The sequence below is a fragment of the Onychostoma macrolepis genome, chromosome 14, assembly GCF_012432095.1.
Source record: "Onychostoma macrolepis isolate SWU-2019 chromosome 14, ASM1243209v1, whole genome shotgun sequence".
Classification (NCBI taxonomy): domain Eukaryota; kingdom Metazoa; phylum Chordata; class Actinopteri; order Cypriniformes; family Cyprinidae; genus Onychostoma; species Onychostoma macrolepis.
In genome coordinates, this window is record NC_081168.1 from 28,275,788 (window position 1) to 28,291,855 (window position 16,068).

Consider the following 16,068-nt stretch of genomic DNA (forward strand, 5'->3'; position numbering starts at 1 on the left):
GAACTGAACTGGACCAACAATGAACTGACTGGAGCTGAACAATTACACTGTTGTCTTGCTACAGCTATGCTGCTTTAAAACAATCAGTATTGTTTAAAGCATTATAAAAATCCAGGTGACTTGCAGTTTCTTGCACAATGCAACGTTAAGATCATCAAATGTCTTCTACTATTTTAATTTCTTAACTAATATTTTTCAACATTTGCATCACACAAACTCCATACTGCCACAGTCACGTTTAACTGTTTTTAGAAAATAATTGTATATGCTTTTTAGCGGCAGTCACTATCGTAAAATACACTAAAAGCAACGTAGTATTGTTTTACAGAATACCCACAAGCCTGTTTAATAAACCCTCATAGCAGCCAGCTTAACAACCATTTAGAAATGTGTTAACAACTAACAAGAATGCCTTAATTATGAATATGCCAAATATATATATATATATATATATATATATTTTTTTTTTTTTTTTTTTTTGTGATGATAGTCTTTTCACATTAGCTACTGTAGAACTGAGTCTCCTAAATGATGGTCCTTCTCCAAAAATTGCTTTCACTGTTTTGAGCCGTACACATCGGTTACATGGGTTTTGTGAGCAGCACATTTCATCAAATGTCTTTAGACGATCATTTGCCATCGGTTAGCAGAAACGCTAGTGAGCGATTTTGGTGAAACGATTTCCTGCTTGACAAATGAGACATCATCAGTTGTATGAAGCTCAACGCGAGCCGTCCTTCCTGTTCCTGCTATGCACATCAGTCCGCTGATGCAGTTGTTGCACAGATGACAACATGGCACCCGAGCAGTGCCAGATCCTCTAATAGCCCTCTGCCTGACAGAGTCTGTCGTGATGAATCGCACAGCTCTTCCCTGGCTTTTCAGACTTAATTTTCTGAAGATTGCTTGCCCATTCAAGAGGAGAGGGACCTGATTCGCACTCCTGTCCAGGAGCCTGGGGCCCTGATGAGATGTCACTATTGTTCAGCAGAGCCTTTGGCATGGAGGCTTAACTACAAGTGGCTGCTTTTAAGACATTGGCCCGAATTACTTGACTGGTGAAGCTAAATAGCAATTAGACAGTTCGCCCACCAAACGGAAATTAGAAATTTGCCAGTGGTCTTAAGATGGGACTGAGTTTTGCTGCCTGCACAAACACTTTCAGACCACCTACAGGAGCAACTATCGCCACCAAATGGCTTCATAGCTCTTTGTAACGTGCCATCCAAATGGTATTTCTTTTTCCCAAATCTACTCCGGAGAAGCTGAAATTTTTTTGTTAAATTCTCCCATGGAGCATGTTTGCTGCCTATATTGGATCACGCTGAAACATTTCCATCAACTTGTCAGTGCTAGGTTGTGTGTCACAATGCATGTCATAGATTGTCAAGCAAACATTAGGTTATGATAACCTCTCATCTAGTTTGCACCTTCTTTATTACAGCATTCATGATTGTCTGAACACATGAGATTCTCATTTGAGGCTGAGGTAATATTTGATAAACAGATGCAATAGGGCAAGAGCAGTTTAGTAAATCTCAATGGATTAGAAACAGAGCATCCTGTTACCCACAGTGAATGAGATGAGACGCAATGAGACCCAACAATATTTAACTCTTGATGGATCCATTTTGGACCCACATATTTGCATGAACATTATTTTGTCTACATCCGATGCTTAACTTTTTACAGATTGTTGGGTTCAAGGTTTTTCATCCACGTTTGACGCTTAACAATTTATAGATTTTTGGCTTCAATGTTTTTCATCCAGGTTAAAATGAATAAAATGTGTAAAGGAAATTGTATATTTTTCATCTTTTTTTATAATAAAATAGAAATATACTGGAAATAATTGACAACGGACATTTGAATTACTGAAAATGAATACTGATGGTATGTGGCCTCAAGTTGTTACATTTGTGTTTTGTCAGTAATTCCTGTGGTGTGTGCTGTAGATATACTGTAGTCACAATGAAAGACTACTTTTCTTCCATTTTTATAGTATAACAGAATACTGAAAAAGGAAAAATGTAGGACGGGACTTGGTTCTGTGCATCATTTAATGATTGAATGTTGAGATATGGGTGTGTCACTCAAAAGTTGAAACGGATTCAAAACAGCAAAATCATTGGAGAAGTCCTGTATACATCACTAGAATGAAGGAAGATCCATTAAACATTATGGGGCCAAAATATTCATTTAAAAAAAAGAAGACGACAAAGAAGAAAAAGAAACATGCACAGATTAATAGTTCACAATGAGATCTATAACCTGCATTCAGAAAATAGACAGGACAAATTTTCATTTCATGTTGACTTTAGGGAAAAGCTATGACTTGGACATGGGTGACTTGTTTACACAAGTTCAGTGCTATAGCACATACAGCGATCAGACTCTCTGTTTCTCTTTTCATAGTGAAGGTAGAGTGAAATGCAGTTGGAGAATGAATCAGATGGACAGAATGAAATCCTGCCGTGAAAGACTAACAGATCTGTTCCTGAGAGCTCTAATCCACTTGTACTCACTTATCTTGTGTGACAATGAGGCTTCCTCTCAGACTACAGAACTTTCCTGTTGTACTTTGTCTTCCTAAAGCAAATTTGTCTTGTCTAAGTGTCTTATACCTCCAAGACAAACAGTTTACCTCTGGCAGATACAGATTTTGTCAATGCTTGAATGTTGACTGTCAGCTAATCTCCTCTTGCTGTTAAAAGAGAACAGACTTCCCCCAACAGATTTCTGTATGTCTGTCCTCAAATGCAGGAGACTCCATAAGTGATGACTACAACAGATAACATAAAAATCATTTGCCTAACGCCCTCAAGCTCAAATGACATTTCTGCACTATAAACATGGTAACCTGCAATTGTGACCTTAAATTAGCTGATTTAACCCATAAAATCTGTTTTATTGGTATAAATTAAATGTATTTTTAGGTTTATTCAGCAATATTAAATAATATTTTTGGCTTGATTAAAACCAGTTCGTTTAAATGTTTCTCTTTTATAAAGCATTGGGGTTGGGGGGTAGAATAAAAGCTTGTTTCTTTGATCACGCATCTACAGAAACAGTTCACCTGAAAATGACAACTCTGTCATTATTTAGTCACCCAAAAGTCTTTCCAAACTGGTATGCTGTTTTTTTTCTGTGGAACACAAAATGAAAATATTTGAATAATCTTCATAAAATGGCAACTCTTCATAAAACATCAGTTCAATACAACATAATAGTTCAAAACTTTTATCGTGATTTTTTAAAATGTATTTATTTATTTTCTTTTTTCACAGATGGTCACTATGAGCTGTCATTTCATAGAAAAGAACACTGCTGAAGATCCGTTAATCTTATTTTGTGTTCCGTGGTAGAAATTCATACAGGTTTGGGTTAAAATTAGAGTAAATGATGACATAACCTGTGGCTTTATGCCAGTAGTTTTGTGATCAGGGGGTTTGAACGCTATGATCTTGGCACGTTTTACAATTTATGCTGTACGGTGGAAAGGATTTTTCACATGGTGTAAGTTAAATGCCAGAGCTGGGCATCTTAAAAGAAAGTGTCCTGGTTAGAAAGTGACAGGGAGAACACAGCCATGGCAGTCACTTGCATGCTTTGACAAAGTACAGCCATTATGCTAACGTGACAGTATTTCTCTGAGGGCAATTTCTAAAAATTATTTCAACAATGTAACGAGTAAAATGTCACCACTTGCTAATTATGTTTATGCTAATTGTTAATTAGGCTCTCAATGAGCATTGTCTTAATTAACAATGGCTGTGAAAATATGTGCAGGGCAGTAGAACCATAAATGAATCCAGTAATTACCAACCTCCAGTGATTAACACAGATATACTGGGATTTTACTGCTTCTGTTACAATTAAATTTTATTTTTGATAATAATTCGCCTGTCTACTTAATTGCTTGGGTTGGTAGAACATAAGTTTTTAGCAAGCATTTTGATTGCAAAGATAATGCAGTCAACTTGATTCAAAGCATTTTAAAAGTCATTACCCCATTCAGTAATTTTTTTTTTTTTAAATCGATGCTGTTTTATTCTGTATGAAAGTGTCTATAAACTTTTTTTTGACTCAAATGCTTGACAGGGTCACATGAATAACACATGATATTCCTCTCATCCAGTAGAGTGAAATTAATGCATGCTTTAATGCATTATGATGATACAGATGCTAATTTTAAACAATATTTTACAACTCTATTGTGCTTTGAGCTAGTGGACAACAGTTTAGTAAAGTATCTTTAACAGCATATTTATCTTCAGAAGATCATTAAGTGTGGTATTGTTGGCCAGTGACACACTGTGAGCACACTTTATTTAAGCCTGCCCAGTAGCCTATATATATAATGCATTATAAAGGTATCGACACATTGTAATGCATTAGGTAATGATGAGAGAAGATGTGCCCCTTAAAAACAATATGGATTTACTTTCAAATTGTAACATATTTAAGTTTAAAATGTGCAGGATGATAATGCATCAGCCAATGTGTTATGATGAAAAGCGCTCTAGTATATGATAAAAGGCCACTGGGGCACTGTAGTGATATAATGTATGTAAGGCTTACATAATAAAATGTTGGGAATATGTACTGTATGTAACTGTCTGTAAATTATTTATTTGCCAGAACGCCAGCAATTTTCTGTAAATCTGTGCCAGTCTGTCATTAATCTCATCAATCTGTCATTATTGTTCTGTGTTTTGAGTGGAATGTTGGCATGTGGGTGATATCATGCAAGCAAAAAGCAGAAATATGTGCCAGATCTCAATTACCAAAAATCACATCTTTTTTTATGCAAAACTATGATGAATCTTTGCAAAAACCAAAACTTCAGCCATTGTTCATGGGTGCACTTGATAGATATTACAATCACCAATGTCATCATTTTTTTGTTTGTTTTTTTGCTTTCATGATCCCCATTGCCAGTTATTCTGCAATGCTTAATCAACTCATCCAAATGAGTTGATAACCATAGGAGCTACTATTGACTTGAGCCCATGTACAAGTTCAGAGTATTATACAATTGCTCCAGAGTGGAACATCTTGTCTTAATTATCTATACTGAGGCCTTGGATAGAGCTATTCAGAAGCTTGATTGAATTTGACATGAACAGAGAGAGCATTTGTGAATGATTACAACAGTGCAATACTAATGACTATTCAAAAATATTAATTCCATACTCTGGTTTTAACAGCCCATCCTCTGTATGTGTTGTGCAGCGCCGAGGAACCCATTATTTAGTTCTGTATTCTTGGACTCCTACACATTTTATTTACTTGTCTCTCCTTACACCGTAAGTTATACATCTGTTTCACTAGTTTTAAAGTAAACTGCACTTCAAATGTCATTTTGCTGACAGCAGTAAATCTGTGCTTTACAGGTTGTAACACTGTAGCCAAATAAAAGGGGATTAATGGTAGTTGAAGCTGGCAGGGACAATAAAAGTGGAACCCAATTATTTGAAAGCAGCAAAGCTGTGAAGACAACTTATTTTTGTTGGCTGTTTTCTTTTGCAATAGTCCAGATTCTATCCACTGAAAATAATGTATATTTTTTCCTCTGTCTTTCTGTCTTTGATGACTTTTAGATATCTCTAGAATTGGGGATAATGATAATATGCCACTTTAAAGAGACATTTTGTAAATGTTTCACCTCTCCATGCATGGCTTGAAGATATTACAGTTCATCTGTCATGGTTTAACTGCTGTGTATTATAATATTTTAAAAAATCAGCTAACAATTTTAGTAAACTATATGAACAGTGGTTATACAGTGGATATGTAGAAATTCAAGTTTAATTTATTAATGTGAATGGTTTGTGAAAGCCATAGAAAAGCCATAGAAAATAAAGAAAAGTCACAAATAATATCTAATAATTTTTTCTCCAATGAAATTAAATGGAAGACAAATGACTATTATTTAATTCTCCTGAAATCTCAGTTTGCCCAGATCAGGATTATTATCATTAACTAAAGCTAAAACCATAAAAATATTTCCATTACTTGAAAATAAATAAAGAAAACAAAATAAAAAAAAATTGTGTTAGGTGGAAAGGCAACATTTCTCATTTCCATTTAGTTCAATTTGAAGTGAAAAAAAAAATTATTACACAGAACTACATATATATACAAACTATAATATACAATAGTATGTCAATGATACTAACATTACACTGGTGTCATACTAGTGTCTGCAATCAAAACTTACATTTCATTTATTGTTTTGTTTTTTTCCACCTAAGGCATTTTAGGAGACAAATCTATGATGGTGCTTATATATAAAGTTAGCATAACTAGAAATTGTGTCTTGTAGTTCTTGTAGTATTTGCTGTGTTTATGCTGTGGTAGCTATTGCTAGTGATGATTTGAAATGCACTCCTAATTTATACTAAGGTTAGAATTGTTAAAAGGTTGCTAGTGTAAATCCTGCCAGTGTAAATCACACATTCAAATTTTCTTCTAGAGTACATTTATAATTCTCATCTATAACCAGGGCCACAGAGGCCCCTGAATCACAGTCACTTGCAGTCTAGGCCCCCCTTAAGCCCCGGCCCAGGACAGAGGGTCCAGTTGTGTGTTTCTGCAGTTTGTGCTCTCTGAAACTGTGCGATCAAATGAATATTGACTGATTGACCAAGTGATTAAGAGAAGCCCCAGAATGCTGTCCTTTCACCTCTGTTTGGTGTATGTGTATATATGCTGGATTTACAGCCATCATTCTGTGTGTTAATTTAGCTTATAGGACTCCTAGTTTCAATGCATTTAAACAGCTTCTGTCTGCTGTGATGCACAATTTAGAGCTCCATCTGCAAGTGCAGCAGGAGATACCAGACCACCCTTGCATAAATCCCCCCAAACAGTCTCTCACCAAGTAGAGAAATAAGAGGCCTGCAAAGGTAAGAAAAATTCAGATGGTCATCAATATGTCCCCTTGCCTCACTTGCCAGGGAATGTTTATCAGTGAGTCAAACGGCTGTATTGCTTATTGACTGAGGCACTATAACCTCAACGTGACACAATAGCAGAGGCCTCTAACCTGAAACGATTGCCCCCAGCGTACGTTTTTCTCATGGCTTCAAAGTGTTCTTTATTTATAGGTCCTGAATTTTTTTGCTAGTTGTGTCCTTTTTTTGGCCTCACAGTAGATATCAGTAAAAAGTCTTTTGGTTAAAAAATTTAAAAGAAGAATGAACCATAATCATATAGAGGAAATGTATTATTGCCTAATGAAAATGAAGCACATTTTTTAAATATTATGACTTTTTGCATTGTGACATTATTTTTGTCACAATTAATCCCCAAATTTCCATTACCATAATTGCAAACATTTTACTTTTATTTTTTTTATTATTTTGTCATTCCAATTAATCTTGATTTTTCTTATTACTGTAAAAAAAGTTGTAATACAGTGTTTTTTCCCCCATAATGTATAAACATTTTTAAACAATTTAAATAATTTGTTCTGCTTTACAGAAATTATTTTATATGTGTACATTATGGTAATGAGAATTGTGGGGAAAACTTGAATACTTGTCATAATTGTCATTGAAAATGTCATAATATAAAATATTAATGATAATTAAATTGGTCAAAACTGACGAGAAAGACTTGTATTACAAATATAATAATAATATTATTAATAATAATAATAAAGAATCCTGAAAAAGTATCCAAATATATATTAAGCAGCACAACTATTTTTTAAGACTGATAATAATTCTAAATGTTTCTTGAGCACCAAATCAGCATATGAGAATGACTTCTGAAGGATCAAGTGACACTGAGGCCTGGAGTAATGATGCAGAAAAGTCAGCTTTGCTGAATTACATTTTAAAATATATTGAAATAGAAAACAATTATTTAAAAAATTGCAATAATATTTTACAATAGTACCATTTTACTGTATTTTTGATAAGTTAAAAAAAAATGCAGCCTTGGTGAGCATGAAAGACTTTTATTCAAAACCATTTAAAACAAATCTTACAGACCCAAACTTCTGAACAGTAGCTTATTTTTCATCTTATTTTGGTGTGAATAAATTAGACTAATCATTTTTTCCCTTCAAATATAGGTCAAATTATTTGTATTGATCCAGGTAAAATACAATTCCAGTAATTTGATGAATAAAATGCTAAAATGTTCAGTTTTGCTGGTGCTGATTCTCTTCTATGCATTCTGACTGTGAGTTGTGAGATTGAAGAGAAGCGCGCCCCCCTCTGGTCGGTTTTAACATATTGCATAGCAGCAACTGCTTGCTACTTGCAGATGTCACCAGGTTTCCTCTGTTAATTATCATTAAGATTTTAGAATAAAAAAAGTGTAGAAATTATAACCGCCCACCAAAGCATCATTTATATGGGTTTTCACAATAAGAGTTAAAAAAATACATCAAAAGATCATGGGAACTGCTTATAAAATTAGATTAGGCACTCATTATCATGAACAAGACCCCGTCTGTAATGTCATTTTGAAATGTTTTTATGGGTCCAAAAAAACATCCCTCTGCTTAAACATGAATGCACCACAATTTATAAGAGATGGTATTAAACCTCAGTTGTTATTTTCTCATTCTCGTTTCTTCTCTCTCGGTCCCTCCACTGTGTTTGAAACAGTCGGGTGTATATTTGTCCGTTCACAAACCCAGGGGCGCTAAGATTGGAATTCTCCTTTCTCATTACCAGTCTTAATAGACCCCCTCGACCTCATCCCAGACCGAGATATTATCTGATCCATAGAATTAATTAATTATAGCCCAAATATTATAGATTATTAAAAATAGCATAAGTAATAGTGTAATATCTCAAGCTGTCGAGTTTAATAGTCAACATTGTCTTGGCACCTCTTATCAGTGGGAGACACCCGGTCAGAATATTGATTTCTAGTCGTTTTAACCATCATCTGCTGTTGTGATGGAGAATTGTCAGGCTTTTACTACTCTGTGCTCATTTAAAATCATTAGATTGCTTCTGACGCTTTGACTAAAGCTGTCTTTCCTCCCAGAGCACTAGAACAGCACAATATTTTATATTGTGTAAACTGACTTGCAGTTGTGCTGTCTCAGCAGAAAAAAAAAAAAAAAAGTTCTATTATTATTATTTATTTATTTTAAGATGACTGTTATTTAGAGCTGAAAAAACACATAATTTAGTGTCCTAAATATCACTGATCTACCCCAGCTTCCCTGAATCTGCCGGAAAGAGCCAGATCATATGTTACAATATTTCAGCAGTCATATTTGCATTAAATGATCTGTTTCTAAATATTAATATCTCAACTCAGGATCTGTGGTTTCACAGATATTATTCTGGTCAGTTTTAGCTTTTGATGTTATTTCATGCATTCAAAACAATAGAGACCTGTGAATTTTGAATTATTGTCTGGTCAAATGATCTGGAATAGGTAACTGATTTGTGCTAACATGACAGAACGGGTGTGCTAATGCACAACGGGGTGTCTTGGTTATTAAATTGTCAATAATGAATATGCTATTGTCAATGATTTTCTCACATGATCTAGGCTGAAATAATAAGGAAGATGATTTGATCTGTTTTTTGTGTGTAGACTTGGGTCTGTGAATAGGACAATTGTGACAACATGCAAATTATTGTGCATAATATGATTAAATGGACAAAATCATTCAGTGGGCTACTGGGAGAATTTTCTAATCACAGCAATTCCCCAATCAGCTAGCAAAACAGCCTGACTGACTCAACAGCCATTTATGTGTTTTCATGTTTTACATATCTGAGGTCTACATTTGCACAAATGCAAGGTTTTGCACTGTAAAATGTACTTTATCATCCTAATTTTAACAAGCTGATTAAATAGTCTGTACAGATGTATGCGCAAATTTAGGCTACAAAATTGAGAAACACTCATGGGAAAGCCTATTATAATGGCTATTATTTGGCCCCTCGATAGATCAGATTAAAAGTTGAATGTCATGGCCCATGATGCTGCAGCCTCTTTGCAGGGGCTTATATCGTGACTCCCATGGGTCCGGTCTTGATGGGATAATCATGTTCATCCTTACAGCTGATTGTTTTACCCATTTTTGTGCAACTTTTAATTTCTTGCTTATAAAGGATCATTACCTTCGGTAATTGCAAAGAACTGACCTTGTTCTTGTTGCCCATCTGAACCAAACAAAAGAAAATTCAATTTTGTCACACTTCTGAGGCGCTTTTTCATCTGAACTACACCATTAGGACTTTGCTCTCATGGTTGTTATCAGTTTAAAAACTGCTTTTTGGTCACTTGTTTGTTGTAAACTAAATAACAATCATTTTTTATTTCAGTTTTATTTTCATTATGGTGATAATTTGTGATTAATATGGATATATATATATATATATATATATGTGTGTGTGTGTGTGTGTGTGTGTGTGTATATATATATATATATATATATATATTCAGCCAATTAACAATTAAAAATCGCTTCTATGTGTTTCTGTTTTGTCGTCAAATGAAAAAGACTCACTGCTAACCACTTCAAGACATCAATGCTTTCAAGTGGCCCATTTTCTCATTAATTTCTCTGGAAACAATGATTATCGTAACCTTAACCCAGCGCGGGAGATGGGAGGGAGAAAGTGGGGAAAATAAGCCTATTTAGTGTGTTTCCAGTCCAGTGCTCTCACGTTGGGTGCGAGTTGACAGCTGTGTATATCAGAGGCCACATCATCGCTCACTCTCCTGTGGTGCTTCTCATACTCAGACGGAGATAATAGGCTATTAGAGGCATGGGATTAATTTGTAGCCAATTACCACTCACAGTGGAATATGAATGCATAAATAAGCCACGGCTTGTGTCTAAGTTTTGGAGATGATCAGAGCTGTGTAAAGGGGAGGGTAGCCAGCTGGGCGCGCGCGCGCGTGTGTATGTGACATAAACGACAGGGTGTCCTGAGGGGACGGTTCAAACCCAAAAAGGACCTGAGCAGGGGGACATCAGCATCACCATCCAGAGACCGGCTAGATCAACTCCTGACCAAAATCATCTTAAGTAGCAGACTGCACTTATTTGTTGTATTTTCACCAGAATGTGTCCTGTTGAATAAAGAACGGCAAAAGAGAACAGAAGTCAGACGGCTGTGCTGCCCTCTGGAGAGCTATGAACCGGGATAAAGTGCAGGTTGGCGACTCCATCGTACCTGCCGCTGCCGGCGTGATCGTGGTCGCTCCGCAGGACGGCATGGACGACAAGCGCCTCGCTGCCGATGAATTGCCAGTGTTTAACTGCGCCGGAGGGAGAGACGCTTTACCGGCGGAGAGTCGAGAAACCTCACCGAGACACGAGCCCTCACCGGCCGGCGCGCCTCCTACCGTCCACCGGACAACCTCGTTCTCGGTTCTGGACATTTTGGACCCCAATAAATTTACTAGTAAGAGGCAAACATCTAACAGGACAGGTTGTGATTTCACGTTTGGTGCAGAAAACAGAAGCGATGACTCAAATCATACGATCGAGCACAAGTCTTATCAAGAGGACTACGACTGTAAAAAAACATCAGGGATTTTAAGTAAGTTACCATTGTTTTTCCCTTGTCGTTGTGTGTGTTTAAAATGATGTTTAACATGACAGCGCGAAAGTACATGCAAATAATATGGACAAGCATTTTTTTCAACATCAACATCGTAAATAAATAATATATATATTTAAATAAATATATAAATTAAAATTATATAATTGAAATGTGAGCACGTTTTTTCTTCTTCTTCAATTAAACATCTTAATGCAAAATGTATATGGATGTATAAGGGAGTAAAAAGGTGCTGTGATTGGTCACCGTTTTGGAAAAAAAGTTTTTCACGATTATAATTAACTTTTCACTTAAAATGATACTGTGGTGTGTCAAATGAATTAATCAAAGTACGAATATTCAATGTAGTCTCATAATTATTTAGGTCATAAAAATAAATGTAGAATAATATGTTTAAAATATTTTTTATAGCATATAATTGCAAGACACTGCTTGAATGCCCATATTCACACCAGTTTTTTATTTTTATTTTTATTTTTTTACTTAGGGTGTTTGTTATAAGAAAAATCAAGTTTTATAACAAAATAATTTCTTTATTGTTAAATGCAACTAGACCTTAAACCACATTTTCTGCAGAGCCATAAAGTTGGATTTTAACTAAAGTTTATTTACAGAAGGAATTGTATCAGTTTTTTTTTTGTTGTTGTTGTTTGTTTGTTTATCATTAATATCCTTGTAAATGGACTTTAAGTCTTTTAATTGAGTGGTTGTAGAGTGAAATGAGGAATTATTAGGATTGCTATTAGACTTTTACAGTTACTCTTGAGACTGGTGGAAACAAATTTTAAAATGTACCCTATGCCACTTGGCATTTTTAATTGTCAAGTGAATACATTGAAACAAATCTTCAGATAATTCTTACGGTTAAGAATTCTTTTGGGGCACTTTTTGCACTTTTTTTTTTTTTGAGACCAGTGATCGATATCTGCTTTAATAAGTATAATAGGTTTTAATCTTGTAATTATCCGAATTTTGGTCCTATAATTTAAATGTTGAGAAAGAGTTTGCAAGCTGCCTGAAAGAGATATACTCATTTCTATAATAGGATATCGACCAGTCTGGAACAGATCCTCCACATTATCAGCGTCTTTACGCAGCAAGTTGCGTTAATTTAAACGCAATCGAATGGGTTTAATTGTTTTTTGTTTTTTGATTCTTCTTCTTTTCTTCAGATATATTAGTGCTTTGTATCGAGTCTAAATGGTGAAAACAGAAAGCGCGGTCTTCATGGGATCATCTTATCTTCTGTGCCTGTATTTGCAAGGACAAATATGTGTCAACCTCTATGATTGATTGGAGGCAGCGCGCGAAAGCAATTTTCAATAAACAGTAATTGTAGGCTGCAATAATTTGATAAGGTTTGTGCTGTTTTTAACAGCCGCTTTAAATGGATGAGTAAATTGAGAGTTATCGATTAGACGACCGTGCTGTGATTTAAGATGTCAAGACGAATTGACACGCCAAAAGAAGTGCCATCTACTCTGTCCCCACTTTATATAAAGAGGAAAAAGAACGACTAGAACAGAAATTTCTGTTTAATTTCGAGTGTAAAAATGTTGTCATTCTCTGTTGTTGTTGTTTAAGGATTTAAACTTTAGACTAGTAAACAAAATGCTATATCATAATTAGGCATCTGTGCTGAAGTTTATTTCAGACAATTAAAGTAGAAAACAATTTCTACGTTACTCAGATTACTTCTCACATTACAAGAAATGTTACATATTTAAATGATCAAATTAAGGATTTTATTTTAGAAAAAAAAGATGAGAAAAATATAGGAAATATAGAGTAAGAAACAACTGAATGTACTTACTAAAATGCTTTTCTTCCCTCCCGTTGGTGCTACCTCATATCAGCGTGTGTTAAACTGTGTAAATTCACCTGTGCGTTCAGGTAATTGGTGTAAAGCTGGCTTTTGACAACAGTGTTTTGTGTTTCCACAGAAGACGGATTTGTGTTCCGATCAGAGGAATGTGAGGCTGATTTTACCCGAGGGAATCAGTCGGACAGCGAGCTGCAGGAGGATCTGTGCAGTGAGGAGAGCAGCGCCCTGCTTGGAAACAACGACGGCGAGTTTGGGCAGCACGAGGACGACGACTCACTAAACAAAAGTCCAGAAGGACAGCAGACTCAACAGTCCTCATCAAACGGACAGAATCACTCGGCGAAACCCAAGCGTAAGCGCTCCGGTTCGGACTCGAAGTCTGGCAAACCCAGAAGGGCCCGGACTGCGTTCACGTACGAGCAGCTGGTGGCTCTGGAGAACAAATTTAAGTCGACGCGATACCTGTCCGTGTGCGAACGCCTCAACCTGGCGCTGTCTTTGAGCTTGACAGAGACTCAGGTGAAAATATGGTTTCAGAACCGCCGGACCAAGTGGAAGAAACAGAACCCGGGCGCGGACACAAGCGCGCCGACCAGCGGGAGCGGAGGTGGACCGAACAACGGGCTGGGCAGCCTGAGTCCTCTGAGCCCGTCTCCTCCTATGAGCGGTCATCTGTCCATGCACACCAGCTATCCGGGTCACGGGCCAGGAGGACTCGTATGCACCACTCAGTTACCCTTTCTGCCGGGTCACGCGGTACTGTCACCCTTCATGCTCGGCTCTCAGACTTACGGAGCTCCCACATTTTACGCGCCGCACTTATAAGAAGAAATCTTTAGGAGATGTCCTGGATCGGAAGAAACAGAGTGTCCGGTCAACTCGGCACAGGAACATTTTTAACATGAAGCACTATGCTGTCACACACTTGCAAAGACATTTGATAGGTTTGTCTTAAAAACCGAGATGTAGCAACCATTCTGCACTGTGGCAAACCCAGAATTAAGTTTAGGAATCATTTTCCTCATGTTCGGCAATACATGCTAATAATTAGTTTTGATTTCAATTTGCTTCATTTGGATCAACTGTGAATATTTCTCAAGGTCAAACTGTATATATTTAGTTATTATGAAATGTGTTTAGACATTAACTTTGAATGCAAATGTAGTAGGGAATTAAACGGTATGTACTGAAACAAAGAATGAGATTGGACTAAAATCGTGTAAACATAAGATTAATGAAAAGTTTTTTTATTTTTATTTTTTACTGTGGGCCATATTATTTAATTCTGAAGTTGCATAGACTATGCTATTATTTAATTGTTTGTCTCACAATTAAATGGTTGAAATAAAATGACAGATGACAAAGATCAGTTGTCAAACATTTCGTTGGCATCTTTATGAACTAAATTTAAAACCAAGTTTTACATGATCTTGCACTACATGCTTAATGCCTGATTTGAAATTGAATTTTATAAACTGAGAAACCGCTTACTCTTGGACGAAAAGCTGGAATTAATCGCGGTCAATTTCGTTCAATGAAGCGCGAACAGGTGTTCTATTGGTAATCGTTTACTTTACATTTCACGTAATTTTTACAGAAAGTTTCCCACCTTTGAAACCCTTGTGTTTAATGACTCCGGCTGAAATAGATTATTGTTGCGTTGATTTAGCTACATGTTTACCTATAGCTACGAATATATCATGTAGAAAATATGATCATTTTACATTTATAAATATTTAAAATAAGATGATTAATTTTCCTTTCAAATTTAGCTACTTATTGTTTGATAGTTGCTTAAATATTAATAACGTAAATGTCAGCTGAGGACTACGGAAAGGCAGTTGAAAAGTAGGCTGTTAGAATATTTCGATTGCAATTTACAGTTTTGTTCGTTAAAAATATTTTGTCTATTACTGTTAGATTTCCGTTAGATTTTTACTGAAAGTAAAGACTGTGATGTTCAACACAGGACTCTATCGTTTCTGAAATTTGCGTACTTTAAGTAGGCTACTATTAATATTAAGTAGCTAATATTAAGGAGTCCAACGCCTTAAAACGCATTAGTATAATGCTGCTAAAATTCGCACGATTTTCAACCTTGCTGGTGCGATTGTTTTTGATGCATGCTTTGTATGCTGCTCAAACTTCGAATGGCATTAAATATTACATTAAACCTATATAAGCAAACTTTTATTTCAGGCTACGCGATATTCAACGGGATAATGTTAGTGATTGTTTTATAAAATGGGGTTTTAAAACAATTAAAACTATTCAAAATAATTTAAGATATTATAAAATATATTTTAAAACAATTGCTAAATTCGTTTCCTGCATGCCAACGTATGATCTTGTTTCGTGTCCAGACATATAAATACACAATGAAATGGGTGCAAATGCTACATTTCACGTTTACAGTGTTATTAATTACGTATTGTTATCATTATTATTACAATTAGAATGTATTAAATACTTTAAATATTCTTTTAATCACGATTTTCTTTTTTTCTCCAATTTTGCAAGTGAATAAATTATGTATGTATGGGGGAAATTATAGTCGTTATGTTGAACACGTATGAAAAGACGACCATGACGATCTTTTTTAATAGGCTACATAATTATTCTTGTCCGATTAACATATTCTTCGTCGTCCGTTGGAAATCATCATACTTATTTACACATTTA

General features: G+C 35.6%; 1 protein-coding gene across 2 annotated transcripts in view; it reads left to right on the forward strand.

Moving 5' to 3' along the window:
- Positions 1–14,716, forward strand: part of nkx1.2lb (NK1 transcription factor related 2-like,b) — a 144,862-nt gene extending 130,146 nt beyond the window's left edge. The window contains exons 1-2 of one of the 2 annotated variants that reach the window (XM_058798703.1): positions 10,599–11,540; positions 13,505–14,716. In XM_058798703.1, coding sequence (XP_058654686.1) covers positions 11,132–11,540; positions 13,505–14,211 — 1,116 coding nt within the window. In that variant the 5' untranslated portion in view covers positions 10,599–11,131 and the 3' untranslated portion in view covers positions 14,212–14,716. Of the gene's footprint in view, positions 1–10,598; positions 11,541–13,504 lie in introns of those variants that run through there. The other variant, XR_009274269.1, reaches the window with a different exon arrangement.
- The last annotated feature ends 1,352 nt before the right edge of the window (positions 14,717–16,068 follow it).